The sequence below is a fragment of the Cryptococcus neoformans genome (genome assembly GCF_000091045.1).
Source record: "Cryptococcus neoformans var. neoformans JEC21 chromosome 4 sequence".
NCBI classification, from domain to species: Eukaryota; Fungi; Basidiomycota; class Tremellomycetes; order Tremellales; family Cryptococcaceae; genus Cryptococcus; species Cryptococcus deneoformans.
The window spans coordinates 165,001-192,500 of NC_006686.1; the positions used below are offsets into that span (position 1 = coordinate 165,001).

The following is a 27,500-nucleotide window of genomic DNA, read 5'->3' on the forward strand; positions in this document are numbered from 1 at the left end:
TGTAGTGTGACTAGGGTTGAATGAGTAGAGTTATACGGGGATTACTTATAGAGTAGTGAAAGATGAAGGTTGCCGTGCGAGTCCGTTGGAGATGGTAAGGGCTGGACATTGGATCGGTTGTTTCTTGCTGCAGCAACGAAGTAACATGCAACAGCATCGGCGCCGCCGGGGGGCCATCTACATTACGTAATTATATAAGACCATACCGAGGTGGTAATTCAGCTGCAGCTGCGGAGACCTCTTGCGACAGAGAAGATAAGATGCTGCTCAAAAATGCTTAACAACAGACTGATGATATGATAGTTTATCTAATGACTATACTTTATGACTTCTGACCCATCTTTCACGCCCGACGTCCACCCCCACCCAAGATCAGCTTTTTTCCTTTTTCCTTCTTCTTCCTCCCATTCCCTCTCTCACTCTCTCTCACACCTGCTCCGGTACCCGCGCCGGCATTCGCACCCATACTCGGCTCCAAATGCACATCCGTCGACTCAAACTGCTGCCACAACGCATCCACCTCGGGATCGACTTCCCTCCTCGACCTCGAGAGAGAAGGGTCGTACCTCTGATGAAGGGCTGTTGCAAAACTCCTCTGTTGGTCTTGCTGGCTCTCGCTCTGGGTTTGGATTGGAGTCTGACCCCAAGACCCCGATCGAGGTGGGGAAGACGCTATCCCAGGTTGGGGGTACGCCACCGGGAAATTTTGCTCAAACTCCACCGCCGACCTTGCCAACGCCAATTCCAACTCCCTATCCTCTTCCACCCCACCGCGCACAAACGCGCTCGGTACGCTCCTGACACTCTGTAGCTCCTCTGCCGTTTTTGACCGTTCGGCCTTTTCCCATTTTTGTTTTGCCCGATCTTCCTTTCGCACCTTGTCTCTGCGTTTTTGTCTACGCGCTTTGAGAGGTTGCTCGAATTGGGCCAGGATGGTAGAGGAGACAAGTTCGGCCAGATTGGTTTCAACAAAGACAATTTCGGAGCCGAGAGGAAGATGAGAGAGGTATTTGCACCGTTTACGGAGATCGTCGTTAATCGTCCCAGGATCATAGCCCGTTGTTTCAAAGGTCATGCTGGAAGGAAAGAGATTGTATGATCCATAGTGGGCGAGCAACATGCGGATGTCGAGTGGATGTAAGAATACATTTGCGCCAAGGGAGGATTGATAAAAGTAGTATGACGGAGCAGGAGGGACAGACTGAGGAGGTGGAACAGGGTTAAGTCGGCGACGAGATTTTTTATCTCGAGGCATGGGTGGCATCGGGTTCGGTTCGACAGGGAGATTTGGAGGGATATTTATATTGGCAGAGTTATCAAATGTAGTTTGTTGGTTCGCAAGGAATTCCACAGGGACCGCTCCAATGTCTTGCTGTTTCTCTCGCTTCATCCGTTCTTGCTCTTTCCTTTCCCTCTCCTTCTGTTGCTCTTTCTCTTTCTTATCCCCGCCGATCGCCGAACTCCACGCCTCTCTTCCTTTTCTCTCAGACCTTCTAACCAACTCCGTCTCAAGCTCTTCTTTCACCTTGATCATCTGCCGCTCAACCTTGTCCATCGCAGCCTTGACAAACACCCTTCCCAGCTCATCCCCTCTTAGCAGTTCCCACTCTCCCCCCAACTCTTTCATCTCCCGTTCTAGTTCCTTGCCCATATACTCAGGTGTAGCCAGCATGTACCGGCTATAAGTGATAATATCGGGCAAGAAATACCACGGTGCGGTGTGCGGGGGTACAGCGTCGGAAGGCCAGGTCGAAGAGGAAGGCAAAGCAAGAGTAGTCATCTGGGGACGTTGAATCAAGCGCATGTGAAGTCGATGTCGTTTGTCATGACGATCTCCCGAATCGAGCCTTTTGGCTTCTTCGAGTGAAGCTTCGAAGGCGTCACTGGTGGCATGCGTGGAAGACTCTAACATTGCCTCTGCGTCGAGATACTTTACACTCTTGAGCGCATTTGACTGGACCATATCTCCACATATCGGACATTTCGCAGATTTCGGAATGTCAGAGAGTTGGATGTAGTGTAGAATACAGGGAAAGCAGAAGATCTGATCGGTGTCAGCGTAACCCCTTCTAGAAATAAACAACACTTACATGTCCACACTTCGTCATCCTCCCTGCCACTGGTTTGCCCAAGCAAATAGGGCACATCCTCCCCCGCTTCTCCTCCTCCATCCGCCGCCGCCGCTCTGCTGCTTCCTCGCCCATCTCCTCCAAATCATGTGATGTATAACCACCTTCAGCATGCGGCTCGGATACATACCCTTGAGCTACTGACAGCGCGCTGAACGTCGGGACAAGTATCTGCAAGATGTTGGGCCAGTGTAACGATCTACCATACACGTGAGACTACGTTCTACAGCCAAGTGGCAACTTACATATCTGGATCAGCGAAATGCGCTCCATAAGACAACGCCTCGCTCGGTTTTAAGACAAACTTGAATGAAGCATTGAGGTACTTTTCTCTACTCAATACCCCACCTCGCCAGCCCTCGCCACCTTTCCTGCTCCTGCGTGGTGGACCAGGGACGCCAGAGCCGGGGACACCCGCGCCTGATCTTGCGCGTGGCGGAAGAGAGAAGTTCAGCCATGACGCCGGGTCGGAGTCCATGTTGAGGAGAGGTTTGGAGCGAGATTGAGGATGGGTTGAGGGTGGCATTGTAAGGGTAGAAAGAGGTTATGAGAAGAAAGAGGAGTTGAAGAACATTACCAGATACAGGAGTGAGCAAGGAGTGGAGGGAATGTGGTTGGTTGTGGTGGAGTACTCCTACGGTAGTAGGCGGTTTGTAATAATGCACGTGTGCGGTTCAAATTGTTTATTACAAAATAATTGATTCCGTTAATGCTTCCAGGTGGAATTTGATTACAAAAAACCACCATTTCCACCGGCATCGCCGTTGTTATTATGGTTGCTGTTTACCTGATGATGAGCGTTTTGAATTGAAACTTCAGACCGGCCACTGTTCCTTGTTGTTCGTTCATGTTTAGTCTAGGATCACCTACCGACGGCGGTTAGCAAATTTTTCAATGTTCTTCCCACGTCTCCAACTTGACACGCCCACAGTCTTGAGTGACTTTCCATCTGGTAAGTAATCGACATCATTAGGCTCGTCATATTAAAAAGTAACCAGTGAATCTGAAATCTGAGATATATCACATAATGTAGCTAAGAAATACATTTGACAGAAAACTCTTCATTAGTATAACGGTTAGTATAACCGCTTCTCAGTATCTGGATCTTCCAGTCATGTTCGCGGTAGACCAGGGTTCAACTCCCTGATGGAGAATTATCTTTTTTCTGTACATATTTGTTACATATGTTCGGTTGGTCCTGCCACTTTTTGCTCCGCCACCATTACAAAATGTAACAACAATCAACCAACACGCTTGAAAGCGTGGTCCTCCCAGCCACTCAGTGGTATTCGTAAGAGTGGTATTCGTAAGTATCGAAGCTGCAGTATGACTGAGTACCCAGAAAAATATCCAAGTATACGCATGCCTGGCAAAACCAGACAAACACCTGGGGTCCCTGAGAAACCGATCTAAAAAAATACTGAAAGAACATAATAATTAAATAAGTAAATTTGAAATGGATTTGGGGATATTATTATTTGTGACAAGATCTGTTGACACCAAAAACTCTCTTTTTCCGTACACCGGACCTGCGACCGTCTTCGTATTTGCATAACTATTCTTTGTTGCGTTGTTGTCGAAATGATGGTACAAGGCCAGCAGAAAGCATGACTAGTGTTGTGGGCAGACGTCACACGACCGACGTTTGCCATTTTGCCAGACAAAAGCACTTTTGCCGGGGGATGAGCAAGAACGTTGATATTTTGGGCGCAGGCCAGATCTAAAATAGGGGATGAACGAATTTCGGTCGAGACGGAAGGACCGCAGGCTTGGCTCGTCGTCCGTCGGTCATAAAGCAGGATTGTTGCATAATGGGGACCCGTGAAGATCGACTCTAGAAAACCCCCATACACCTACCGTACATCCATTGCACCTGCGTTCTGACCACCAATAAGCAGCGCCTATACCCGGTACACAAGACCGCAACCAACACCAATCGCATCCGTGCCCATTGCAGATCTGGCACTCCTTTCAATCAACTGTCACCATTGGAAAGAATGCACTTATCGCACATAGCCCATCTCTGGCGGCAAAGCAACAGAAGATCCTCAAGAGGTGTGAATTTAGGATGTATAAATACTACCCTATCGATCATCCTCAAAGTCCCCATTGCTGTCTCGTCGTTCAGTTTTAGTCAACATATTGTGGGCGTCGTCTCTTAATACCACGCTCTGCCTTGGATCCTAGTATCTACGTACGCTACAACAATCTACCATGTGGTCCAAAGTAGTAACGACTGCTTTGTTGGCTATCGCTCTGGGTTCGGTCATCGAAGCCGCCAGTGATCCCTCCGCTCTGCGTGGTCGAGGACCAGCCGCTCTTGCCGCAAAAGAGGCTAAAAAGGAGGCTCCCGCTAACAACGCGTCGAATAGTGACGCGTCGAAAATGGAAAAATGCCGTGCACTCCTGGAGAGGCACCCAAAAAGGAAGTTTTACAACAACAGAACTTCCGGTATGTAGCTCTTTCTCTACTGACTACCAAAGTCCTTACAGTCTATTTCAGAATTCCTCATCGAATCACTTCCTGAGGTCCCATTCGACCTTGGTGAGGTTTACAGCGGCCTCATACCTATCGATTACAACAACCAGTCGGAAGCCCTTTTCTTCGTTTTCCAGCCGAAATTGGGAGAAGACTCCGATGATCTCACAATTTGGCTCAACGGTGGTCCCGGATGTAGCTCTCTAGAGGGATGGTTCCAAGAGAACGGTTTATGGACTTGGCAACCTGGAACGTATGCGCCTGTTATCAACCCCTACTCATGGGTAAATTTGACCAACATGCTCTGGTGAGTCTTTTTCACCAACTCAGTTCAATACGAGCCTTATTTGTGGTGTAGGGTAGAGCAACCTATTGGCACTGGGTTCTCAATCGGTACGCCTAAGGCTACGACAGAAGAAGAGATTGCCCAGGACTTTATCAAATGGTTCAAGAACTTCCAGGATACCTTTGGAATCAAAAATTTTAAAATTTATGTCACAGGAGAATCATATGCAGGTCGCTATGTACCCTATATCGGCGCGGCAATGTTGGACGCGCAAGACAAAACATATTACAATCTTTCTGGTAAGTGGTAATGCATTTCCAGCGTAGCATTGTATTGAATCAAATAGGGGCCCTTATGTACGACCCTACTATCGGCGAATCTGTCTTTGTGCAAGAACAGATCACTACTTATCCTTTTGTCGAAGCCAATGCCAACCTTTTCAACTTTAACAAAACTACCATGGCTGAATTGAAAGATCTTCACGAGTTCTGCGGCTACAAGGAATATATCGAGAGGTACCTTACGTTTCCTCCGACTGAAAACCAGCCGCCTCTGTTTTTCGATTACTATGATTTCGATAACATAACGTGTGCCATCTTCGACATCGTCAATAATATGGCTTTACGGATCAACCCTTGTTTCGACATTTATGAAATTGTGAGCTGAAATAAATGATTACCTTTTGGGTCTTGTCACTAATCGTGATTGTATACAGAATCTCATGTGCCCTCTCCTGTGGGACGTCCTCGGTATGCCTACTCAGCTCAGCTATGCCCCTGGTGGCATCTACTTCAACAGATCTGACGTTAAAGCCGCTATTCACGCTCCCGAACATATTGACTGGACTGCTTGTGCAACCAGGGCGGTCTTTGTTGGAGGCATAGAACAAGGACCTCAAGGTAGGGGTGACTTGTCATTGGATCCTATCCAAAAGGTCTTGCCTCAAGTTATCGAGGCTACGAATAGGGTCTTGATAAGTAATGGTGACTATGGTAAGTTTTACTGTTCAAACAAATCTTACACACTTCTGAATTTCGTTCCAGATATGGTCATTATCACCAATGGCACCCTTCTTGCTATTCAGAATATGACTTGGAATGGATATCTTGGGTTCCAGTCACCCCCCTCGGAAGACATCTTTATCGATATTGTCGACACCCAGTGGTCATCTATCTTTGAGAGTAACGGCTTCGATGGATACCCCGGTCCTCAGGGTGTGATGGGCATTCAGGTGAGTCCCCACTACATGTTCTGATACAATAAAATACTGACACATCAGTCTAGCACTATGAGCGAGGTCTTATGTGGGCTGAAACTTTTCAATCAGGCCACATGCAGCCTCAATACCAACCGCGATCTTCTTATAGGCACCTGCAGTGGCTCCTTCGTCATGTAGACAGACTCTAAAAATCTCTTCTATCCACCTGGGTTTTGACTGGTTAGTCCTCCAAGCTGCAGTGCAGTTCATTTTGAAAGCTTAGGAAAATTACTATTGGAATGGAAGCGAAGATTATGCAAGTTGTTTTATCCTCGATCGGGCATGGCGAACATTTTGTTTCTTGTTATAATTATGGCGTTGTAACCGTCGATACATGTCTTATCCGTTATGGGGCATACTGCAGGGTCCTTGCGGTAGTTCTCAGCACGATAACAACTTACTCATCATTGGCATCCCATGCAGCCGGTAGAAACCTGCACTAAGGATTGATAATGATAGCGATGCAGTAACAATAAATAACGCACTTCCAGGAAGATACAACGAAACTGCCGGGCACTGAACATCATCCATTATTATCCACCGTCGAATGCTACGTGAGATGAACAGGTAATAGGTTGAAAGTTCAGGATCCGTCAGTAACAGTAGTTTAATAGAGTGACTAGTTGGAATTATCAATTGTCCACCCAATTATCGCTGCTGCCCTTGATAACCAGAAACCAGATGAGACAGGAACAACGGCATCAGCAGACGGAAGAGGATTTTTAAGAGGATTTTTAACCGAAGTGACGGGAACCGATTCAAGAAAGTTGAGGCTTGATGAGGCTCATGCGAACTCACAAACTTACGTAACAGTTTACCCAGATCCCCGATGAGATGACGTCCAGGCTGGCCTCCACTTGTGTTCGTCGTCTCCCACCAGCGCTATCTTTGTTGTTGATTCATTCGATCTTTGCCTTGATTAATTATATTTCCTTCAGCTACTAACAAAAGTACACATATACAAGATGCCTATCAGATACATTAGTCAGAAACTCGCTCAGCAAGTATGTCTGGTCACCATAGTGGTCGTTAGCTGTACAAACCCTCCCGCTGACCTTACGTTTGGGATACCTAGATCGATGTGGAGCTCATGTCAGCTTCTGGAGCCTTCTCCCTTGATCAGGTAAGTCTCCTCATCACATTTTACCTCTCCATTCCATTTGACCGTAAGGAAAATGAATCGAAGTTCTGAATGATACGTTGAAAATGGGTCGAGAATGTGTCTGACACCTCGTTGCAGTTGATGGAGCTTGCTGGTCTCTCATGTGCGCAGGCTTTGGCGAAGAGTTTTCCGCCCACGAAACATAAGCATGTGATGGTTGCTTGTGGGCCTGGTAATCAGGTACGAGTGCCACTTTGTTCTTTGCGTCGAAACTTGGCTTTGGCTGATCAAACTACTTTGCTGTAGGGTGGAGACGGCCTCGTAGCGGCTCGACATTTGCACCATTTCTCATATACCCCAACCGTCTACCTCCCTAAACCCTCTTCCAAAGACTTTCTCCAACGCCTTGTCAAACAGTGCGAAAACCTCAATATCCCAATCCTCAAAGACGTTGACGCCTTTCAAACCGAACTCGCTAAATCCGACGTCATTCTCGACGCCATTTTTGGATTCTCCTTCCAGCCGCCATTGAGGAAGCCTTTTGATCAAGTGTTGAAAGCGATCAAAGGTGTATCAAAAAAGATCCCGATAGTTTCGGTGGATATTCCCTCGGGATGGTCGGTGACGGATGGTCCGCAGCCGCTTTGGACGGAGGAGGATGATAAGGGGGGGAAGGAGATGATAGAGACATTTGAGCCGGAGGTGCTTGTAAGTTTGACGGCGCCGAAAGAGGGAGTGAAAGCGTTTAAAGGGCAGCATTGGCTTGGAGGAAGGTTTGTTCCAGAGTGAGTTCTTTCTTTTGTTTTTCATTTTTGCATTGCAACTCGGAGTGAAAAAGAGATAGATGGGCTAATGAGTATGGTAGCGAGCTGGGCAAGAAGCACGAGCTTAATATTCCACCTTACGAAGGGATCGATCAAGTTGTCGAGCTTCCTCGTAATCACTGAATCCAGCGCTCGAAGCTGTAAATCCATTACAAGCTTGTATGTGGAGGGGGGTGACATGTGAAGTTGTACAGATAATCTGAGAATAATGGATGAAGAAATAAACAGTACAGTATTTACTTTTCTGATATACTTGATGCGTAAAGATGAATAAATTGTCTGTCTTACAAAGTTGATGTCTTGAGATGGATGGCGTGGAAATGAGAGAAGATGGGATGAAGGTCTATTTTCCGTTGCATTGATTTGAAGCCCATATTCCTCCGTTACATGATATCTTTTCATACCACCGATTGAATTCGAGTTTAGATTTTCGCCTTGGCACTTTCTTCCTCCTGCTTCAATCTTTTCAAAGCTTTCTTCCCTGCGGGCCTACATCATAGTAAAAAGATTGAAAAGCCGTTAGCACAGCTAGCTCTTGAACAAAGGGATGGACCACAGAATGGTTGAATGCTGTGGTGGGTCTAGAGAGCTGAACTTACCTGGAAAGTACAGTGTCGTACCATTTCTTCAAGTTGGGACCGACTTTGAATCCCATATCAGCTCGCGACCCACCGAGGAAGGAGTTGATGGCGAAGAACATCATGAACTAGGTTAATGATGGTCAGTTCTATCTACCTGTTGGTTCGTTCGTTTGGTGTTGGACGGATCGTAATCATTGTATGTTATAGAAAGGGGCAGGAGCTTACATCGCCCTCTCCGGGCTTGGAGGTACCGGAGAAGAATGGAGCATCTTGTTTGGCGAGGAAATTCTCTGCCTATGGAAAGAAAAGTTAGTAGCGCATTGATGAAAGCTTGTGTTGTAAGGGGACATACAAAGTCGATAGTAGACTGAATGTTAGGTCGGAAGTACCCATCCTACACGATAGAAATTAGCCGAGAATATCAGAAGGCTTGAAAATTGACCCACTTGGAGCCAAGAAGAGTATTTTTGGATCCCCTTCTTCTCATCCTCTGACATCTCCGGCAACCCAGGTACTTTCCCCGACAACCACCCTTGGGATGTCGCACCAACAGTCGCCATCCCTTGTAAGAGATTCATCATACTCGCTTCTGCGAAATGGCTCCAAAACACATCATCATTAGTGTTCTCTACCTGAACATCAATCTCTCCCTTTTGAGCGGCTTGCTGGACCTCGGGAAGAGAGAGGAGAGTGTGAATGATATATGCTGATTCGGTGAGGAGCTTGTCGTCAAGAATCAAGGCTGGGGCGCGGCCAAGAGGGGACACTTTATGAAGGGAAGGAGGAGCTGAGCGAGTGGGGAGACGGAAGTGGACTCGAACGTCGTATGGGAGGTTGAGTTCCTCGAGAGTCCAGACTAGATGCTGTTAGCCTTGCGCAAGGAGTAACGAGACGAAGAATGGAAATGGACGTACAGATCCTGTCTGAGCGGGAGAGGTCGAGGTGGTGGAGGGTGATTTGGTGAGGCATTGTGGAATATAATGGGATGAGACAAGGTAAATGTAGGAATGGATTGAAACACGCTGCAACTGAGCCATGCCACCCCGTCATCGCAAACGACTCGACAGTTACCGGGGGCCGACGGGCGAGTGCGTCACACGGTGGAGCATCTGCTGATGACATCATCACTTTGCCACAGAAAAGTGGAGTAGGCTGTTATCTCCGCTCCCACAGCCTCCACTTTCGGACACCGCGAGTTTGAAAACAGCGAAAAGTTTGTTCTCGTCCGTCTGAACGAGAAATGAGATCTTTTAATAATTAAATAAGAACAAGCCGGTTCACTTCGCTTCAAGGATATAAAAAATTATAGCGTTCTTACAAGGACAAAAATTAATAATTCTCCATCAGGAAGTTGAACCTGGTCTACCGCGAACAGGACTGGAAGATTCAGACACTGAGAAGCGGTTATACTCTAACCGTTATACTGAAGAGTTGTTGTTAATAAATAAGCGCAAGTTTGTATAATACTCTATAGCTTAGTTATTTTTGGTTGCATTTTGATCCCACGTGTTGGTTACTATGAGAATGCATCAAAGTATATTTGGCAGGTGGGCATGTCGAGGGTAAGATATGCAAAAGTATTACAAGGACAAGCTGTTGGACGGCGTTGTTGTTGGGAGACCAAAGACAGACGACGGAGCGATGATCAAAACTAGAAGTCCGTCGGCGCTGATTTTTGGACTTTGCAACATATATATATTCTGCCTTTTTACTCTTTCCTTGTTGCTCATAATAACACTACCTCCCTAGTATATCCCATTAGATGCTGGGAAGGACATCCAATACTCTTCGTGCTGTACCTCGCTGCGCCCCCCAATTAGGGAGAACTGTAGCACCAGCGCACGCCGTTTCCCGACCTCTTCTTGCCTTTAGCTTTTCGACATCTCGGAAAATCGATCATCCACATCATGCGCAGATTATTCCATCACTGAGGAATTACGCGACCGAAGCTTCCACTGTAGACACAACGATAGAGCCGAAAGTTGTCCAGGAGGACGCTAGTCAAGAAGAGGAGGCCACAGAGGATGTCCTAATACCGCAATTATCCTCATGGACCGTGAGTGCTTTCTCTCGTTTTTGCCATTAGTAAGACAAACTGTAGAGCTGACCAAAGATATAGGGGCTGGGCGTATCCCTTCCTATACTGAAACAACTTGCGAAGGGCTTTCCGCATGTGCAGGACCCTACCCCTGCACAGCGGCTCTTCCTTTTGGCGGTGCTTTCAGGAAATGAAGTCTATCTGAGAGATGCGATGGGGCGTGGCAAGTAGGTCTTGATACTGTAATAGGGAGACGCTGTCGGTATGCGCTAATTCATTTATTTAGGACACTGGCTTTAGCAATAGCTGCTTTGGAACTCGCCCTACGTCCATCACCCCGGGGTAAAAGCAAAGGTAATAGCCCAAAAGTCATGATTCTCGTCCCAACTCCTCACCTCGCCCATCAAATCTTCTCCCACCTGCAAACGCTTTCACCATACTCCTCTTCATCCTCTTCCTCGCCTCTGTTTTCCTTGCTCAGTCCCAAGACGTTATTGGCAAAAGGCGAAAAGTCCCCCGCATGGGCGTTACCCGATACGCCAATCATCATCTCCACCGCCAAGATTGCCGTGCAATTCAACCTCGACACACCCCAACTCACTCACATTTTCCTGGACGAACCAGATACTATGGTTGGATCCCTCCCCTCTCGACACGCAACTTCTCGGGACCTCTACCGACACCCTCTGATCCGTCACCCCCCACCTATTGTACACGCCATAACCCAGCTTTTGGGGATCACGATCACCCGTGATGGAACGTTAGATTTTGCCAAGAGACGGAATGGGATCAACACTGTTTGGACGAGTGCAACGATGGGTAGGGAGTTTAAGCGGTTTGTCAAGACCCGTGGGTGGGTACGGAGAGGTAATAGAGTTGTGGATCTGGATTTCTCGCCATCGGCGTCGGATAATAAAAGATTGATTAGAGAGAGGTTGTTACAGGCGATCGGCGTATCTCCCAATGACGGCCCACAGTTGGGTAAATCCGCCAAAGGAAAGGGGGAGAAAAAAGGGCAAGAACAAAAAGAACCGGAACATCATGTCATTCTCATAGACCATGAGACAGGCGATTTTGCACCTCTAACCCCTACGTCTGACCTTACAGGCTTCACGTCCCAACCAAAAGATCAGCTGGCTTCCTCGTCATCCTCATCGCAAGGCTACATCCTCGAAACCCTGGCTCTGCTTCACGCTACGTCCCCTCCTCCGCCGGGAAAATACGCGCTCGCCCTCCCTCCGGAGGGTACGTCTCTCGATCAACTCGGAGAGGCGTTGGCTTCGCTTGGCGTGTCTACTTCGCTCCTCACGCCGGAAGTGTTAAGAATCGGTATCCCGCCCGTGGCGGAAGGTGTGGCACCGCCCATTTTGCTTGCGGCGAGATCGTCTGTAACAGGTTTACATCTGCCACAGCTGCAGACAGTGTATATGTTGGGAGGGCTAGATGTGCAAGGATTGTCGCAAGCGCAGAGGAAGAATAAGGGGGTAGGGGAGAGAATGGGATTTTACGATACTGTTACAGGACGGTTGGGGAGGTTGGGTACTGATGCGGTGGTCGATGCCTCAGTTGGTGAAGGTGGAGAGGGAGAAACACAGAAAGTGGTTAGTCTCGTGCTGGCAGGGAGTGAAGAACATGATAAATTGGCAAAGATGTTCTTTGGAGATGCCAAAGGGAACAAGGAAGACGGGGAGATTGAGGTTGTTAAAAGGAAGAAACTTTCAGAGTGGGATATGGAGAGTTTGAATCAGATACTGGAGCAAGAGCTTCAGGATGAAAGGACTAGCACAAACTAGAGGGTGGCAACAAATCATAATCGTTGGCAAATGCATAGTCCCTTATCATAAATGAAGATTTGAAGGGCTAGAAAGAGAACTTGGTACTGTGGTAATGGTCAGAAGGCTTGCTATAGTCAATTCGAATGGCAATGCTAATCGCTGGATTGTCCTGTAATGAATAAACAGCAAGTACTGTTACAACAAGTGCATAAAGGCTACAGTAGCTTGACAGTCAAGTTCGAAGGCTTCCATCATCAGTTGAAATCAATTGAGGATGGTAACCTTGATGTTCTATCAGACATTGGAAATCGATGTGGACATATCCCCTACGCGATCAAATGAAGAAAGCTGCATATTGTAGAAGCCAAACAAGGTGCAATTCGTTCAAAATCAGGTCACGTCTAGAGGGCTCCACCAACTCCGGGTGGTACAGGTGCACTGCTGCCTTGACCAACTTCGCTAACTCCGATCGCACTTTGATCAATGTTGCTAGACGCCCTTCCTCGTTCCCTGTTGTGGAAGTACGTGGACTATGGCTTGTTTAATGACATGTGCTGTAAGGATACGAGGAGGAGAGTGGTACTTACAGGAGACTCTGGTTCATCGTCTTCCCAGACGTTACCTTCCTCCGGTAACGCGATTGGTCCCGTACCAGCCCTGTAAGAAGATTTCTTCAGTGTTGGTGTGCTACGGGTGTTTGGAAGGGAAGAGGTGGGTGAAGGATCACCCCATGGGTTGGTGGAAAGGCTAGAGGAAGGGTATGACTCTTGTTGGGCATGCGAAGGTGAGGCCCCTGGTGAGTGTGCTGTATCTGATCCCCCACGTGTCCAACTTTCTGGTATCGCCAACGTCTCATGACTCCCTTCCATACTTGCCGCTCCATTTCCGCTGATACCTTCGTCCCCTCTATGTCCTCTGAGGCGCTTCACCACTTTCCTTCTCAAACTAAGCACGACTGCTTTGGTACCCCTGCCTTTATGGCCTTCTCCATCGTCTTTACTTATGGCCGGTAACCAGGGTGTTGGCAAGCTTCCGTCTAAAGCCGGGTGAGCGTATCGCCGTCGGCCAGTGTTTAGAACACTGTAGTAAAAGTTATTCATGGGTGGTTGGGAGTAGTCTGTTCGGGAATCGGAAGGCGCCACATAGAGTGTTTCGTCGTTCATAGCGTACCGACGGTGATTAATCATGCTAAGACGGTCGTCAGCTGTAAATAGCTATGCACATCCTCAGGAAAGAAGGCGTTCACCTCTGGCTTCGACTGACACTGTCCACGCCCAGAATTCCATGAACCCCTTCGCCTCTCTGAACCTCACATATGCTGCTAATGGCCAGATACTCGCTTAGCGGGCCGAAATCTTGCCACATCATCCAGCTTTTCCACAAGGTATACACGATGAGGGGAACCATAATCGCAGATGCCCAGAAGTATGTTCGAAGAGAGAAGAGGCCAGTCATGAAGAGCTGGAATATGATGAGGGCCCATAAAGTTCGAGCAAAAGTGATCCTCCAAGCTTCACCGTTCGATTCGTAAGGCTTGAAGTAGACTGTAACACTGTTAGTGACCGACGTTACTCTTTTGTGATATACACTCACTAAAGAGAAGCTTGTATTTAAATACCAAATCTGCGCACAATCAGCAATCCGCATGTGTCGCATGCTTCAATACTTACATGCCATAGCAAAGTAAATAGCCCCGAAAATCAGTATCAGGGGACTCATTACACTGTATACCAGAGTAATAGTGAACACCAGTAAGGCTTGCGGGTACACCCAGCCATAATTCAGCATAGGCGGTGCATTAGCTTCCGCATAGTCTGCAAGTGCAATATAGCGTGAGTTTTGATTCACTGAATGATTAGATAGAAACGATAATGAGGATACGAACCTCGTGGAGTCTTTGTCCAGAATGCTCTGGCTAAAGCGAGAGAGAATAGAGGACCAAGGTTAAGGAGCTGGAGGGGCATTAAACCAAGAGCTAAGAGGAGAAAAGTTATTAGCATTTCGTTCAATTGATGGCAGTCTTGAAAGTGTTTACCCTGAAGCATGACATATGAGACCATGAAGTTTCTGACATTCGATCCTTGCAATGCCCGAGCGAGTTTCTCGGGGATCTACGGTCGAAACTCAGTATGCACCATTCTATCCGTGCTCAAGAAGGGCCACGCTTACCTTCATAGGGGTATCAACGAGGTCTCTGACCAATGCCCAATAGGTAGAGGTTAACAGGAAGATGAGAAGGACGGAAATAAGGAGAAAGAGGTGATACCTAGATCGATCCAATGTCAGTCGCGTAACTACGTCACGAGGTGAGGTCGACATGCTTCTTCATTAAAGAGTATTCTGTTGCACTCCTGCTCTTGAATGCCTGCATATAACTTAACCCTGCAGCAAGCCACTTTCATTAGAAGTGCGTCCACAGAGGCAGAATTCCCACTTACACTCCAGCAAGAAAGGCAACAATCCGTTGAAAGTAATTAAAGCCAATGATGGCAACGAGTTCTGCACGATCGCAGCAAGCCTTGGTGAAGAACCAATGAATCTAGCGAGCCAAGGCATGATCTTCTTAATCTCCTCATAGGACATCAGTGTTGCCAAGGAAGATACCGGCACTGCATTGTCGTAAGTACAGCTCGTACAATCATCTAGCCATGATCCAATTGCTTATGGGACTTACCAATCCAAGTAAGGATCAAGACGCCCATTATGCCCATGACGATAAAATCACGGATTTGGGACTCCCTAATACTCATTGAGACGTGCTGCCATACGATATCGCGAGGTTCGGGAGCCGGTGTAGTGACTGCCTGGGAGTGATGCGGGTAGTGCGTTACCTGACATGCAACTTGCTACAGTTTGCCATGGGTCACTTATGATTCAAATAAAGTCGAGACTGATGGCCAACTTACAGCATCGCGGGCATCTTCAAATGTCACAAAGGCGGCATGCGTAGCGCCAAATCTGCCGGTCCTCCTCATCTCTTTCACTTCTTCATCGGCAGCGTTGAACTTCTTCTCCCAATGCTCAATCGCATCGACTTTGGTACCAAACCACCGGGGTCGGAAAGTAGGTCGTGGTCGAGTGGTTTGGATATGGACGTGAGCGTGAGGATGGGAATTGGCCTCAGTGTCTTCAGAGGTACCGTATGTTTGGGGAGCGGTAGATAATAAGGAGGCCGTATCGTTGGTTTCACTATTGTCGACATCCACCAACATGCCTTCTCTGGTGCCTTCATGTTGTCCTTGGGGGGTGCTCTTGCCAGAGTAGATATGCGGGTCATAGCCTGATCCTTTCTTCGCGGGGTTGCCCACCCAATCAGCCCATGCTTCCTCCATTTTTGTCAGAGCCAATGTTCTCTTTTCCAAGCCGCGTTGGAGCGGCTCCACATCGCGGCAGATGTTGACACTTTCCACGTTAAAGTTACACGCCTCGAAATACTCGGCCAAGGCGCGGTCGCCACGCAAGTGGGTGGGAAGCTTAGTGACGAGGATTGTGCGGGCCGAGATAGAGTGAATGAGCTGTAATCCAAATGCTTGGCGAGATAGGACAAAACTGTGAAAGTTCTTGTGAAAGAATGAGAGGGAGAGGAAAGTGAAGAGGTAGGTGAATATGAGATGGATGGTAGATGACGTAGTAGGGTCAAGAAGGAGATCGTACAGGCTACTTCTGGCATGAGGAGATGTGGTATTGAATAACTGGTGAGGGGAGAAGGACGATGTCCCATTCCATGCCAGAGTATCGTTGTTACCTGGTTGCTCGGCTCCCGAGTCTGTTGATCCGTGTCTCTGCTCTCGTTAGCGGCTGCAATGCGGACTCGATGATAGACTCACGAAGAGATTGAGCGGTATAAGAACAACCAGGGCCAGTAAAGCTGATACCCCGAAGAGGCTCAAGCACATTCGGTAGAAGTGAAGCAACTAACCTAATATAAGCTTTCGTCTCGTGAAGGCCATACATCGGCGACTTACAACAGCGGCATCCAACCCGACAGTTTGAAGGACGGTGAATTCGGACGTCTTTAATGTTGGCAAAATCCAACCAAAGAACCTGTTTGTACTGGGAGTATAGTGGGCGTCTGGATCATGAGCAGATATAGGCGAAAAGTCTACCCATAGGTTAGCCATTCGGCTCTTATCGCAGACAAACTCAATGACGACTACCTTTGAGCTTTGTTCTCCCCATATATACCATTTCCCATCTAGTTCTCAGAAAACAGAAGAGCAAGAAGCTTGTTACACCGATTGATAATGACAATGCTAGCTGAGTAGAAAACCATGGGCCTAGTGAAATTTAGTCAGCGACTGCGACCATTATGTAGATGACAGTGTAGCACCGGGGGAGCTGCTCTGTGAAGGCGACATACCATTAAATTTCTCTACAAAGCGAGTGAAATCAGCCAGGTTACAAACAGTCATATGGACTATCTCATTGACTCACGTGTAGGTCCACTTCCTGGGGGCAGAGGTGATGTGCCATTACCACCATCTTCACCCGGTTCTCCAAAAATCGGCCACCCGCTATCGCTGTCTCCATTTTGAAAGACGGACAGCCATGCTGCCATGGACGCCATTTCGGATGTTGTGTAATGCGACAGGACACGGTAAGTTAGTGATGAAGCACAGAAGTACAAATAATTGTTCGGCGGACAAAGTGGGATGTTCTGACGGAATTGACAATGGAGAGACGCCAACAAGGAGCCCCGCAAATTCATCTCGTCACCAAACTTAAAAAACCGGCGGTAAAGTAAACAGCGGTGAATATCCCAAAAACATATATATGTATAATTCAAATTTGCTATTTTTAGTGTTTTTTTGGCTTTATTTTATTGCTCCTTCTTTCGTAATTAATTATCTGTTTTATGTAAGAGTCCAACCGGAACTCGTCCTGATACCCACCGGCCGAATTCTATCGGTCAAATGGGAAACGATATATCCCAAAGCACTCTGCATCAGGTCGAAGCTTATCAGACAACGTGAACCATTCCTCATCGACGTCTTCTTCATGCACTTTGATCACATGATATGCGGGACAGATAAAGAGAGGCGATATCATGGACCTATCCTGGTCCTTACCCTGATATGCTCGTACAGTGGGTGCAGCAGAAGGGGGGTTATCATCACAGCCATAAGTTGACAGCGAGGAGATCCCAGATCTCAGGAAGATAACACATGTCTTTCCAGTCGACAAAGACTCACATGGTCAATCCGAGTTCGCCCAGAGGACTGTCAGGCGAGTGCTTATCGGTAAGGTGAAAAACATTACCGCTTAGATACCCAACCAGCTATTTTACTAGGATTCAGTGTCAAGTGCTGAACACTTCTCTCTCCTTTTCGTAAAGGATAATAACCTTGGCAATCTGCTCTCAATATTTTTTGGGATTCTCCAACGCCTCCATGCAAGCCAAAATGCGTTGAAAGGATGTGGCCGCCTCCTTGGTATGTGCTCATGCTTTGTAGAGGTCTTGACAGCCCAAGTAGAGAGAGTAGATGAGTTCTCTTTTGCTCTCTAACATCAGCCCTTATTGAAAGTCTTTCCTCCCTCATGTATTGAATATGATAAAGAGCAACCTTGTCCATCTTATGAGCACCGATGCGGGGTTGTTGGTGAACAATTTACCACTCCCAGCAATAGAAAGAAGGTTGTCAGTCGGTCTCCACCGTCAACATGTGCGTTTCATCCTTGAGCGCCTGCTTCGTCGCCTGGTACCCCCTACAATCGCCGTTAACAGCCCTGACCGGCCCGAAGATGCAGCTCATCATCCTGATTGATGCGGCTGGAGAAAGGAAGATTTAGAGACGCGTAGGAAGGAACGACGAAGTTCTAGGCAGGAAGAAATAGAAATATCCTACAACTTCTAGCGGTGAGAGATCATTTTTAGCCGTTTCACTATTCACGTCAGCCAATGGAGGCGTGGTCGCTTGGATCTCTTCTACGGCTTTCTCGTCAGACCCTCCTTTAGTTCCCCATTTAACTACCTCTAGTAGCTCTTGGCAGTGCGCCTAAAGAAACGGAAGTTGCACCAACATCGCGCCCGGACCACCTTCCTCGACATATATATACCGACGAATTCAAGATTCTTTTCTCTTCTCTTCCTCACCAACAAATCTTTTTAATCTCTTCTCTATAAACACATTCATTCATTCTTCTAAATATTTGTGTTCTATAGCCACTACATCAACTATTGTCAAGATGCGTTTTACTTCTATCATCGTTGCCGCTCTTCCGCTTGTCGGCTCTGTCTTCGCTGCCCCCTTCGCTGAGAAGGATTCTATCGCTTCTTCCCCCGACTTGGTCAAGAAGGAGGTTAACGTCCTCTCTGTCGTCAATGAAGTCCAGTCTAGGGTTGTACGTCATGGTTTGGTCGGTTCGGTTTGCTTTTGTTGATGAGCTTTACAGAATGCTGCTGCCGCCATGCCCCGCCAGTCTCAAGCGGATGTTGAGGCCTGTCTCAACACTGTCATTGATGCCTTTAACTGGTGCGGTGGCCAGCTCGGTATTGACGTTTCCGCCAGCGCCAGCGCCAATGCCGGTGCTAGCATCCATTACTTGCGTCGTGAGATTATTGCGTAGGCCTTTTCATTTTGGTAGTCATTGCCGTTGTATTAACCTTGTTTTACAGCCGTGATGACGACAAGGAGGCTGTTGCTCAGGCACTCTCTAGCGTTGTTCAGACCGTTAATGTCGGCATCGTCCAGCAGATCCCCAGCCAATTCATCAACATCCCTGGCGTCTCCAACCTTGTTAACCAGCTTGACATTGCTCTCAGTCTCATCCTTAAGGGTGTTGACGCTATTCTCGCCGGTGTCCTCTACCTCGTCAAGGCCCTTCTCATCGATGTTGGCATCATCCTCGACTCGCTTCTCGGCGGTCTCCTTTCCATCCTTTAAGTGTTGGAGCCAGCAAGACGTGCATACCCTCTATATTCGGTAACGTAGTATTACGGTCAGTTGAAGCCTATTCATAGTTGATGATGTGATGCATATTATCTTTGTATACTGTTTCTCGATTGTTGCTAGAGTACGCTTGCCTTTGTCGATTTTGTCCAATACGGGTCTGTCTTACTGCAACGAACACCGGCACTAGGGCTGCAGTTTGAGATGATGTTTTGCGGGTTAGAGGAAAGACGGAAAGCAACAAGCAAGGATTAGTTAAAGCTACACAAGAACCAGCAGCAGACCACTCACAAGCTATCCGTCCGCCAACCATGAAGTGCCATTGAGCGAATGATCATCAACAAATAACAACAAGTATGTCAGACAAGCAAGTAAATGACGAACTGAATCATTGTTGGGCCAAACTGTCGCCCCCGAGATCCGACGTATACCAGGCACCGCACTTTGTGATGAGGTGGAGGCTCAGTACTCAACTGCTCCTTAATCGTCTCACGTACTTGGTCTTTTACTCTTACTCCTCTATTCCTTTACAACTGGTCCTCCACAATGAGCCGCCCCCTCCGAATAGGGTTCATACATCCAGACCTTGGAATAGGTAAGACTGATTGACTCGTGTTATGCTAACTCGGCAAGGCGGGGCAGAGCGTCTCGTAGTGGACGCGGCTCTATCTCTCAAAAACAAAGGCCACCATGTCACGATATTCACTTCGAGGCATGATCCTTCTCGGTGCTTTCCAGAGACTATAGATGGCACTCTTCCAGTCCATGTCCTCGGATCGTCCCTTCCTCGATCACTCCACCCCAAATTCCCATTCACCATCCTCTTCTCCATCCTCCGATCCCTTCTTCTTGCTGTCCTTCTCCTCACGTCTCTTCTTTTACCCGGTCCGCCATCCATTGCCAACCCTCTTTCGCCTCTTCAAGGGTTCGATATCTTCTTTGTCGATCAGCAAAGTGTTGCTGTGCCGCTTCTGAGGTTTGTTAGCGGGACAAGGATCGTATTTTACTGTCATTTCCCCGACAAACTGCTTAGCGGAGGATGGGAGATCGATGTGGGCAAAGATAAGGCCGTGGTGGAGAGAAAAGGGGTTGGCATACTGAAGCGCATGTACCGGTGGCCTATCGACAAGCTCGAGGAGTATACGACTGGTGGGTTGTCCGCACATTCATTATGCCGTGGCTGACCAGTATGACAGGTCAATCGGACATCATCATCTCCAACTCTGAATTCTCTTCTCGCGTTTTTGCCCTCGCTTTCCCTTCTCTCGCCCAGAAACCTCGCCGAGTGGTCTACCCTTGTATCGACCTATCTTCTTACACATCAACTTCTTCTGATGTCAAGGATGGAAGCGTCAACCTTATTCAATCCGATCGACCTACAATCATTTCTTTTAACAGGTTTGAGGCGAAGAAGAATGTGGACCTAGCCATAAGGACTTTTGCAAAACTTCGTGACGATGATCTCATCTCAAAGGAAGAGTTTAGAAATCTTCGATTTGTCGTTGGTGGTAAGTCATACTACGTTTTGACCGTTAAGAAGCTAATTGCAACCAGGGGGGTACGACCCTGATCAACGGGACAATGCCCAAACTCTTCTCCACCTCCAAAACCTCTGTACTAACCTCTCCTTATCACATCATACCATTCCCTCTTCCTCTCCAATCTCTCCCAACACGCAAATCATTTTCCTCCTCAACTTTTCCTCTGCCCAGCGTGCCCATCTCCTTACTTCTCCTTCTACCTTAGCGCTCTTGTACACACCCACCAACGAGCATTTCGGTATCGTCCCCATCGAAGCCGGGGCCTGCGGATTACCCGTATTGGCATGCGATACCGGCGGTCCGGTAGAGACCGTCGTTGATTTTTCCATCCCTTCCAATGCTGAGAACGGCACGGGTCTCCTACGACCACCCCGAGCTGAAGAATGGGCACCAGCGTTGACCACTCTCCTCCATCTCTCTTCTTCCCAACGCTCCATTATCTCTCAGAGTGCTCAAACCCGTATCGCCGAAAACTTTTCCTTGGCTACGATGGGGACGCAGCTTGAGAAGGCTTGTCGGGATGCGCTAGCGATGGGTGATTTGCATGTTCAAGTTGGGGATAAGCTAATTTGGGGTGGACTGGGATTAATGGGTTTTGCAGCGGGTGGGTTGGGCGTTATTTGGATGGTATGGGGGGTTTGAGTAAGCTCATAGATATATTGTTATGCATATGTCCAGTTATATATAGACTGCTACTTGAGTCTCCAATGAGAAGCTGCGTGGTGGTCGCAGAAATGTAATGCAAGGGGCGACCGGCATGCCCGGCCTTTCAATAGGCTCAAGCAACTGAGACACATGCCATACTGGACGGGCAACATCCTGCTTGAAGAAGCCAGCTATTTCCATCCCATGTAATTTGGCAACACGAAACACCTAGCTGGACGCTGGAGGTAAGAACGACCATATTTTCATCGTCGAATCTTTAATGTTGCTTATCGGAGTAGTCATACCCCCACTACCCTCGTTCTCAAGCCCTGAACCTGAGTCATCTGAATCTGAATCTGAATCTGATTGAGAGCCTTCATTCGATTCGTTATCGAGCGTTGAACCTGAAGCAGTCATATTTCTGGAGCCTGAAGATGTTAAAAGGAGAGGGTAGTAAGGGTGAAGTTGAACAGAGCTGACAGCGTCTTCCTTGACGTCAGTAGTGTGTAAATACAAGTTGGGCGCTCACCATTATGCAGTTTTTCCTCAAACACAACAGGCACCTCCGGACTGATGATATCCCAGACCTTGACTAACCCCTCCTACAGCTGGTTAGAATGTCATTATAAATAATTAATAGAAAGAACACACCTCATCACCACTCGCCAGCCATCTGCCCCAAACGTCTATATCAAACCATAACCTCTGATTTGTCCGCCCTTTTCTCGGGAGACTATGCAGCGGCTGAGAGGGGTTACGGATATCATATACTTGGATTACATCTGATCGCCTCGAAGCGACAAAAAGAAGGGTTGGGTTGAGCGGGTGGTACGATAATTGCGTCACACCCCCAACTTCCAGTCCACCCAACCATCCTTCCAAATCCCCGTCTTCCGTGTACATCCCTACGGATCCATCGTACCCTCCAGCAACAAAACTCCCTGTGGTATCAGGTGCAAAAGCAAGTGCCGAGATGATTCCTTTCTGCCCATCCTTGGACGACCTTGTGAAAGTCGTTTTGAGCCGGGTAGACGATGATGAAGTGAGATCAATAATTTCGATGAAAGAAGAGCAGCCGCAATATAGTTTAGAGAGTGAGGGGTGAAAGGCAAGACTGTACGGCGATATGAATCGCTCTCGATGGTCTATGATGGGGTAGCTCGCTCTCACCTGGAAGTCTGTCAGCACCAACTTCCATTTAGGCTGACTTACATTGCCGGTCTTCGCATCGATAAGCTTGACAGGATTGTCCCTTATCCCAGCCACAAAGCAGAAGCTCTCCGGAACCAGAGATGAGGCGGTCGGAAACCATATTGATGACGTTATACTATCGGGCTGCTTGAATTGGTGGGTGTCGAATGTACCGAGGCTGGTCTCACTCAGGCTGGAAGATATCAGCGACCGTACGCAGTATTAGTAGACGTAGACCAACGTGTGTATGCGAAACGAGCGATCCTCCGTAGTTGTAAGTACAGCAGACCCATCTGGCGACCTAGATATTTAGCTTAAGATCTTCGATGGTTAAACGTACCATCTGGCAGACCTCCAAAAGTTGTTTTCGAGTGGTGAGGAAAGGGATGCTGCATTTATGGAGGCATAGAGAGAGGCATTGTCGAAGCTATATTCTGGTGGCGCATACGCTTGCTGCTGTTGATTTTGATCTTGTTCTTGTCCATGGTGCTGTTCTTCCATGTTATATGTTCAAAGTCATCGAAGAGAGTTATTGAAGAGCCGGTGAAAGTCACGCATGACATTGACGAAAACGCGTCAACCGCGAACAAGAAGTAATTTAGTGGATCTTATCATCTATCTCTTCATCCCAAACCCTTCCAATGGAGCAGCTCGAGGTCCACGACGACATCTTCGCCGCCTATCATATTCCCAAGATCTCTACTCCATCCACATCTTCATCAAGCACAGTTTCCAGCACACGGGCGCAAAGGGGGAAGGGAAAGCAGCGAGCAGCGTCAAGTGAAGTCGAAGAAGAAACACATGTGGCGACGCCAGAAGAGTGCGTGCCATACATCGCTCATAGAGAGCTCTAAACTTATCCTCACTGGGCTGTAGAGAAGCACGTGGCAGCTCTGGCAGAAAGAAGATGGCTGGGCAAAACAGACAAGTACGCCTCTATATCGTCGTCTGTTAATGGTCAAGCTGACCAAAGACTGAACCTGTAGGAGGCCGGCATGACTCGAGCGAGAGCCAGAATGACCAATGTTGTAAACGGATACTCTCCATACGGTGCGAGTCAGAGGAAAGGAGCGGCCTTAGGTCGAGCAAGTCTTGCGAAAGCCGTACCACAAAGCGAATTCTATTCCAACCCCAAGGCTTCCGGCTCACGAGAACTCAACACTCCTACCCAACAGAACACCCGTGCCAGCACCTCAAATACCCGCTCTCTGTCAAGGAATCAACTACTCGCTAATGCCCGGGGCACTCATTCTGCTGGCTTACATGATGATAGTGATGATGCTGAGGGATCCCCGGTACGAAGGGCGTACAAGCCTGATGAAACAGAAGATGATGTCCCTGTTCTTGTCGAATTACCGAACAAAGAACCCTCCAGCGCCCAACCTACAAGACGCACAGGTGGAGAGCAAGGGACAAATTCAAATCCCTTCAAAGGCAAGGGGAAAGCTGCAGATGTATTCGGGAATCATCGCGACGCCCGGCATCCTCAACCTTCTCGTGCGGCCAAAAATGACGATGAAGTCGAGTATATGCCGCATGGGGAGGTCAAAATTACAAAGGAGATGCGTGTTGCCGAGTTAGATATGCTTACGAAGCAGGTGACGCCGAGGTTTGGGCAGAGGCAACGGCGACCGATGAATAACAAGGACGGAAATCAGGTCAAGGTACGTTGATGAGCGAGAGCTGCTGCGTTGTTATACTGATATATGCTTTAGATTTCAAATCGTGCGCCAACCCAAGTTCTAAAGAGTCCCGGTGATTCTGTTCCACTTAATTTCAACCTTGCATGGATCTCCCCAAACACAATCTTGCGGTGCACCGGGATAACGTTTGACGGAAAAGAGCTGAGATTGGCATGTGAAGGCGGAGGCTCATCATGGAAAATTGATTTCAAGAAAATGATTAGTATACAGGTTCGTAATACAGTCAACTGTCCGCGATATTCTAGCTTAGACTTCGGGATATTCAGTTGTGCACAAGCCAAGAACATCCTTTCATTTGTTTCGAAGTGAACCCCAACGACACCGATCGTGATTCATTCAGTAATCTTTTGGACGGAAAGAGTACGTCTGAATAAACGCGTATCCCGTGATCTCCTAAAACCTACAGCTAACTATTCTATTTGTAGAACTGAATTTTGAGGGCACAGTTCAACTTTGCATAAAGCCTTCTAAATCATTGCAAACTGCTCAAAGGCTCGATACGTTTTTGTCACGATTGAGATCTCAAGCGGTTGGCCGAGTCGACGAGCTAGAGTGAGCACCATTTGTTTTCATCGTTTTCCCCATATGCATAACTAATGGGATTTTGCGAATGTATAGCCAAGCATCTTGCAAGCTGCTCTCCGAGTCGTGCAACTCCCAAGTCCTCGATACTAGGGCCCGTCATGAAGCTCAGCGACGTGTCAAAGCGGCGGAAGCAGCCGAGAAACGGATTGCAAGTCGGGCCTCTTCCCCCATAGACTCGTGGCCGTACGGAATCGACGATAAAAAAGAAGAAAAGGAGAAGAAACCTGCCGCCAAGGGAGGTAGAGGTAAAAAGAAAGAAGAGCAAGGAGATCGGAATCAGAGTAAACTTAACTTGTACGTTTTTTTCTCCTGCCAAACAGCAAGGCGTGTTTTGACGATTTTGTGCAGCGCCCCTCAACCTGTTGTGCCCGTTCGTCGGAGTTCACGTCGTTCGACTAACAAGCTCATCGAAGAAATTTCCTCTGACGATGAAAGACCTGTACACGTCTCCAAGGAACCGCCACCAGCGAACAAGAACGAGTTATACTTCTGTTATCCACCAACGGAAAAGGCTGCGGTGAGCATCACACAGGGCGATAAGTACAGAGTAAAGGTTGGCGAGTTCTTAAATGATACTTTGCTGGAATTTGGTTTAAGGTGGGTTCATCGCTTCCTTCTATGAGAATCTGAGATCGCTGTTCAGAAAGAGTGCTTATTGTGAAAAAAAGGCATGTGTTGAGTCAAGTGACCGATGCGAGAAGAGAGGAAACTCATGTTTTTAATTCGTTCTTCTATGGTAAACTGTCGAACAAGTCGAAAGGGTAAGACAGCTTCCTATAACCGCAATTGGAACCGGTCCTGATGCAGACTACAGGAATAAACCTACATCTGAAGGCTGGCCAGCGTACAACTCCGTCCAGAGGTGGACTCGAAATAAGAATGTTTTTGATAAGCGGTTCATCATCGTGCCAATCAATGAACAGTATGTACATTTCTGGACTTGAAACATTTAGACTGAAACAATGACTGTTAGCTTTCATTGGTACTTGGCTGTCATAATCAACCCTCGAGGTATCCTTCGGCCCCGTGCTCCAGAACCTGCCCTAGAAATCTCTCGTCCTAACACACGCGCCACAGCCGGAACTATGGTTGGTGGAAGTCCTGGGCATCACTATTCAGAGCTTATGGAAGATCCCAAGATCGAAGCTGGACCTGAACTTTCCGCAGAGGCACAAGCACACAAGGATGCATCGCTCGAAAAAGAAAAGGGAACCCCTGGTTTACCTTCTGCGCAATCCAATCAGTCTCCCAAGCGATCCCTAGCCCAATCTCTTACGCCTCCAAAAACTCGAAAATCTCCTTTTTTCCAGTCGTCACCGTTAACGCCTGCACCAGAAGACGGCGATGGAGAGTTCCCACATCCAGGAGATCAGTCTGTAGATCCACTCGATGTCATGAGCCAGCAGACAGATACTGAGAGGGACGAAGATATAGAGATGAAGGACGTGCGCAATGGAGTGCAGGAAATTGACTTGGATGGACCGCCCAACTCCAAAAATGAAAAGGATGGAAGTGGTGATGAGGGAACTGGGGGTTTTATTGTCACTCCGACACTGCTGGCTATGCAGCAGCAGCAGAATCAAGTTGAAAAGGGTGCCAAGCTACCTATGGTTACCACTGTGGTTGATGATGACGAGGAAGGGGCGAAAGCCAAGGCAAAGAATTCAGCATCAGCGAAGAAGGGGAAGTCCAAGGGACAAGATGCCAATTTTGAAGACGGCCGGTGAGTCATTAATCAATTTTAACTTGATATAGCTGACCCAGAAGTAGTACATGGATTATCACCTTTGATTCTCTTGGAGGCGCTCACAGGGCGGTTGGCACCAATCTTTCAAGATGGTTGCAGTATGAAGCTAAGAATAAGCTTAATATTGACTATGAGCCTGAAGACGCGCAGTACTGGCACGGCAAAGTAAGCATATATGAGCTATTATGCAGAACGTAGCTAACGCAGGCTATCAAAGGTACCCCAGCAAGGAAATTTTTATGACTGTGGCTTGTTCGTAGTCCATTATGCCAAGCAGCTTTTGCAACGGCCTGAAGAAGTTCTCTCTTTCGTACAAGTAAGCAATCAGCATCACAACCACCGATAGCCCATTGACAAACCAACTTCTTACTAGCGTCGTCAACCTCCCGAATGGTCTCCTGAAGTTGGTGAATGGCGAGCCGACCTTGACAGGTTTTGGCAAGCCTCTGAAACCAAAAACCTCCGTATATCCTGGGTCGTAACCATGGATGACCTGGCTAGCGAGTGGGGGAAGATCGAAAAGGAGAGGCCAAAAGCGGCGGATGATGCGGAGGGCGAAGGGGATGCGAGTCAAGTCGAGGAAGTGACCAAGGAGGAAAGAGAGGCGGAAGCGCGTATGGAGAAGGAGGTGGAGCAGGAGTTGAAGCGACGGCAGGAGGAAATCGACAAGGGCGAGGGGGGAAAGGGAGAAGGAGAGAGAGATGGAGAAGGCGACGAAACTAGAGA

At 47.9% G+C, this 27,500-nt stretch overlaps 11 protein-coding genes and 1 non-coding gene across 12 annotated transcripts in view; 7 read left to right on the forward strand and 5 right to left on the reverse strand.

Moving 5' to 3' along the window:
• CND00570 (transcription factor, putative) overlaps nt 1-111 on the reverse strand; it is a 2,170-nt gene extending 2,059 nt beyond the window's left edge. Inside the window, exon 1 of the mRNA XM_570313.2 lies at nt 1-111. This exon is cut by the window's left edge and continues 341 nt beyond it. The gene's annotated coding sequence lies outside the window, so the exon portion shown is untranslated.
• Nucleotides 112-175: 64 nt separating this feature from the next.
• CND00580 (alkylbase DNA N-glycosylase, putative) lies at nt 176-2,715 on the reverse strand. The gene is made up of 3 exons (XM_570311.2): nt 2,375-2,715; nt 2,091-2,328; nt 176-2,044 (listed from the first exon to the last, which is right to left on the reverse strand). The coding sequence occupies exons 1-3, from the start codon at nt 2,653-2,655 to the stop codon at nt 344-346; spliced, it is 2,220 nt and encodes a 739-aa protein (XP_570311.1). The 5' UTR covers nt 2,656-2,715; the 3' UTR covers nt 176-343.
• A 472-nt stretch (nt 2,716-3,187) lies between these two features.
• On the forward strand, nt 3,188-3,283 carry CND00590. Its single transcript has one exon. It is a non-coding gene; the product is annotated as a tRNA-Glu (tRNA).
• Nucleotides 3,284-4,003: 720 nt separating this feature from the next.
• On the forward strand, nt 4,004-6,421 carry CND00600 (carboxypeptidase D, putative). Its single transcript, XM_570309.2, has 7 exons — nt 4,004-4,581; nt 4,633-4,915; nt 4,967-5,193; nt 5,241-5,551; nt 5,610-5,886; nt 5,938-6,125; nt 6,179-6,421. The coding sequence occupies exons 1-7, from the start codon at nt 4,344-4,346 to the stop codon at nt 6,299-6,301; spliced, it is 1,647 nt and encodes a 548-aa protein (XP_570309.1). The 5' UTR covers nt 4,004-4,343; the 3' UTR covers nt 6,302-6,421.
• A 640-nt stretch (nt 6,422-7,061) lies between these two features.
• Nucleotides 7,062-8,348, forward strand: CND00610 (protein-binding protein, putative). The gene is made up of 5 exons (XM_570307.2): nt 7,062-7,156; nt 7,228-7,275; nt 7,393-7,494; nt 7,561-8,039; nt 8,120-8,348. Exons 1-5 carry the CDS (start codon nt 7,118-7,120, stop codon nt 8,199-8,201), a joined length of 750 nt encoding a protein of 249 aa, XP_570307.1. The 5' UTR covers nt 7,062-7,117; the 3' UTR covers nt 8,202-8,348.
• CND00620 (glutathione transferase, putative) lies at nt 8,082-9,898 on the reverse strand. The gene is made up of 6 exons (XM_570305.2): nt 9,574-9,898; nt 9,106-9,515; nt 9,012-9,053; nt 8,885-8,953; nt 8,678-8,784; nt 8,082-8,567 (listed from the first exon to the last, which is right to left on the reverse strand). Exons 1-6 carry the CDS (start codon nt 9,782-9,784, stop codon nt 8,501-8,503), a joined length of 906 nt encoding a protein of 301 aa, XP_570305.2. The 5' UTR covers nt 9,785-9,898; the 3' UTR covers nt 8,082-8,500.
• Nucleotides 9,899-10,356: 458 nt separating this feature from the next.
• CND00630 (expressed protein) lies at nt 10,357-12,535 on the forward strand. Its single transcript, XM_570364.2, has 3 exons — nt 10,357-10,715; nt 10,779-10,924; nt 10,984-12,535. Exons 1-3 carry the CDS (start codon nt 10,422-10,424, stop codon nt 12,488-12,490), a joined length of 1,947 nt encoding a protein of 648 aa, XP_570364.1. The 5' UTR covers nt 10,357-10,421; the 3' UTR covers nt 12,491-12,535.
• A 132-nt stretch (nt 12,536-12,667) lies between these two features.
• CND00640 (membrane protein, putative) lies at nt 12,668-16,956 on the reverse strand. The gene is made up of 17 exons (XM_024656947.1): nt 16,907-16,956; nt 16,833-16,844; nt 16,630-16,749; nt 16,438-16,574; nt 16,300-16,386; nt 15,379-16,254; nt 15,147-15,318; nt 14,911-15,081; nt 14,794-14,854; nt 14,642-14,738; nt 14,508-14,583; nt 14,358-14,447; nt 14,143-14,286; nt 14,066-14,095; nt 13,719-14,016; nt 13,060-13,660; nt 12,668-13,002 (listed from the first exon to the last, which is right to left on the reverse strand). The coding sequence occupies exons 3-17, from the start codon at nt 16,658-16,660 to the stop codon at nt 12,874-12,876; spliced, it is 3,000 nt and encodes a 999-aa protein (XP_024512715.1). The 5' UTR covers nt 16,661-16,749; nt 16,833-16,844; nt 16,907-16,956; the 3' UTR covers nt 12,668-12,873.
• A 1,626-nt stretch (nt 16,957-18,582) lies between these two features.
• CND00650 (hypothetical protein) lies at nt 18,583-19,461 on the forward strand. The gene is made up of 3 exons (XM_570303.2): nt 18,583-18,814; nt 18,866-19,035; nt 19,089-19,461. The coding sequence occupies exons 1-3, from the start codon at nt 18,659-18,661 to the stop codon at nt 19,354-19,356; spliced, it is 594 nt and encodes a 197-aa protein (XP_570303.2). The 5' UTR covers nt 18,583-18,658; the 3' UTR covers nt 19,357-19,461.
• Nucleotides 19,462-19,865: 404 nt separating this feature from the next.
• CND00660 (glycolipid mannosyltransferase, putative) lies at nt 19,866-21,563 on the forward strand. The gene is made up of 4 exons (XM_570302.2): nt 19,866-19,957; nt 19,996-20,511; nt 20,559-20,870; nt 20,917-21,563. The coding sequence occupies exons 1-4, from the start codon at nt 19,909-19,911 to the stop codon at nt 21,543-21,545; spliced, it is 1,506 nt and encodes a 501-aa protein (XP_570302.1). The 5' UTR covers nt 19,866-19,908; the 3' UTR covers nt 21,546-21,563.
• CND00670 (guanyl nucleotide binding protein, putative) lies at nt 21,554-23,275 on the reverse strand. The gene is made up of 6 exons (XM_570385.2): nt 23,080-23,275; nt 22,981-23,040; nt 22,761-22,932; nt 22,200-22,718; nt 22,078-22,150; nt 21,554-22,033 (listed from the first exon to the last, which is right to left on the reverse strand). The coding sequence occupies exons 1-6, from the start codon at nt 23,238-23,240 to the stop codon at nt 21,777-21,779; spliced, it is 1,242 nt and encodes a 413-aa protein (XP_570385.1). The 5' UTR covers nt 23,241-23,275; the 3' UTR covers nt 21,554-21,776.
• A 76-nt stretch (nt 23,276-23,351) lies between these two features.
• CND00680 (peptidase, putative) overlaps nt 23,352-27,500 on the forward strand; it is a 5,423-nt gene continuing 1,274 nt past the window's right edge. Inside the window, exons 1-13 of the mRNA XM_024656948.1 lie at nt 23,352-23,559; nt 23,616-23,667; nt 23,726-24,403; nt 24,455-24,652; nt 24,709-24,802; nt 24,868-24,994; nt 25,061-25,624; nt 25,696-25,788; nt 25,842-25,949; nt 26,001-26,750; nt 26,798-26,939; nt 26,992-27,090; nt 27,148-27,500. The exon at nt 27,148-27,500 is cut by the window's right edge and continues 1,274 nt beyond it. Coding sequence (XP_024512685.1) covers nt 23,381-23,559; nt 23,616-23,667; nt 23,726-24,403; nt 24,455-24,652; nt 24,709-24,802; nt 24,868-24,994; nt 25,061-25,624; nt 25,696-25,788; nt 25,842-25,949; nt 26,001-26,750; nt 26,798-26,939; nt 26,992-27,090; nt 27,148-27,500 — 3,437 coding nt within the window. The 5' untranslated portion in view covers nt 23,352-23,380. The remainder of the gene's footprint in view (nt 23,560-23,615; nt 23,668-23,725; nt 24,404-24,454; nt 24,653-24,708; nt 24,803-24,867; nt 24,995-25,060; nt 25,625-25,695; nt 25,789-25,841; nt 25,950-26,000; nt 26,751-26,797; nt 26,940-26,991; nt 27,091-27,147) is intronic.

Bases quoted from the DNA above. Each gene is read 5' to 3' on its own strand.
- CND00610 (XM_570307.2), top strand. From the start codon at position 7,118: ATGCCTATCAGATACATTAGTCAGAAACTCGCTCAGCAA. The intron at 7,276-7,392 runs GTAAGTCTCCTC...ACCTCGTTGCAG, and splicing joins GAGCCTTCTCCCTTGATCAG to TTGATGGAGCTTGCTGGTCT. The intron at 8,040-8,119 runs GTGAGTTCTTTC...TGAGTATGGTAG, and splicing joins GGAGGAAGGTTTGTTCCAGA to CGAGCTGGGCAAGAAGCACG.
- CND00580 (XM_570311.2), bottom strand. From the start codon at position 2,655: ATGCCACCCTCAACCCATCCTCAATCTCGCTCCAAACCTCTCCTCAAC. The intron at 2,329-2,374 runs GTAAGTTGCCAC...CGTGTATGGTAG, and splicing joins CATTTCGCTGATCCAGATAT to ATCGTTACACTGGCCCAACA. The intron at 2,045-2,090 runs GTAAGTGTTGTT...GACACCGATCAG, and splicing joins GGATGACGAAGTGTGGACAT to ATCTTCTGCTTTCCCTGTAT.
- CND00650 (XM_570303.2), top strand. From the start codon at position 18,659: ATGCGTTTTACTTCTATCATCGTTGCCGCTCTTCCGCTTGTCGGCTCT. The intron at 18,815-18,865 runs GTACGTCATGGT...TGAGCTTTACAG, and splicing joins ATGAAGTCCAGTCTAGGGTT to AATGCTGCTGCCGCCATGCC. The intron at 19,036-19,088 runs GTAGGCCTTTTC...CTTGTTTTACAG, and splicing joins TTGCGTCGTGAGATTATTGC to CCGTGATGACGACAAGGAGG.
- CND00640 (XM_024656947.1), bottom strand. From the start codon at position 16,660: ATGGTATATATGGGGAGAACAAAGCTCAAAG. The intron at 14,855-14,910 runs GTAAGTGGGAAT...GGCTTGCTGCAG, and splicing joins GTTGCCTTTCTTGCTGGAGT to GGTTAAGTTATATGCAGGCA. The intron at 14,287-14,357 runs GTTCGTATCCTC...TTGCACTTGCAG, and splicing joins CTGGACAAAGACTCCACGAG to ACTATGCGGAAGCTAATGCA.
- CND00620 (XM_570305.2), bottom strand. From the start codon at position 9,784: ATGATGTCATCAGCAGATGCTCCACCGTGTGACGCACTCGCCCGTCGG. The intron at 9,054-9,105 runs GTGGGTCAATTT...TCTATCGTGTAG, and splicing joins AATACTCTTCTTGGCTCCAA to GATGGGTACTTCCGACCTAA. The intron at 8,785-8,884 runs GTAAGCTCCTGC...TCATTAACCTAG, and splicing joins CCAAGCCCGGAGAGGGCGAT to TTCATGATGTTCTTCGCCAT.
- CND00670 (XM_570385.2), bottom strand. From the start codon at position 23,240: ATGGAAGAACAGCACCATGGACAAGAACAAGATCAAAATCAACAGCAG. The intron at 23,041-23,079 runs GTACGTTTAACC...CTAAATATCTAG, and splicing joins TTTTGGAGGTCTGCCAGATG to GTCGCCAGATGGGTCTGCTG. The intron at 22,719-22,760 runs GTAAGTCAGCCT...ACAGACTTCCAG, and splicing joins TCGATGCGAAGACCGGCAAT to GTGAGAGCGAGCTACCCCAT.
- CND00630 (XM_570364.2), top strand. From the start codon at position 10,422: ATGCTGGGAAGGACATCCAATACTCTTCGTGCTGTACCTCGCTGCGCC. The intron at 10,716-10,778 runs GTGAGTGCTTTC...CCAAAGATATAG, and splicing joins CGCAATTATCCTCATGGACC to GGGCTGGGCGTATCCCTTCC. The intron at 10,925-10,983 runs GTAGGTCTTGAT...TCATTTATTTAG, and splicing joins GATGCGATGGGGCGTGGCAA to GACACTGGCTTTAGCAATAG.
- CND00600 (XM_570309.2), top strand. From the start codon at position 4,344: ATGTGGTCCAAAGTAGTAACGACTGCTTTGTTGGCTATCGCTCTGGGT. The intron at 5,194-5,240 runs GTAAGTGGTAAT...TGAATCAAATAG, and splicing joins AACATATTACAATCTTTCTG to GGGCCCTTATGTACGACCCT. The intron at 5,887-5,937 runs GTAAGTTTTACT...ATTTCGTTCCAG, and splicing joins GATAAGTAATGGTGACTATG to ATATGGTCATTATCACCAAT.
- CND00660 (XM_570302.2), top strand. From the start codon at position 19,909: ATGAGCCGCCCCCTCCGAATAGGGTTCATACATCCAGACCTTGGAATA. The intron at 20,512-20,558 runs GTGGGTTGTCCG...CCAGTATGACAG, and splicing joins GCTCGAGGAGTATACGACTG to GTCAATCGGACATCATCATC. The intron at 20,871-20,916 runs GTAAGTCATACT...AATTGCAACCAG, and splicing joins TCTTCGATTTGTCGTTGGTG to GGGGGTACGACCCTGATCAA.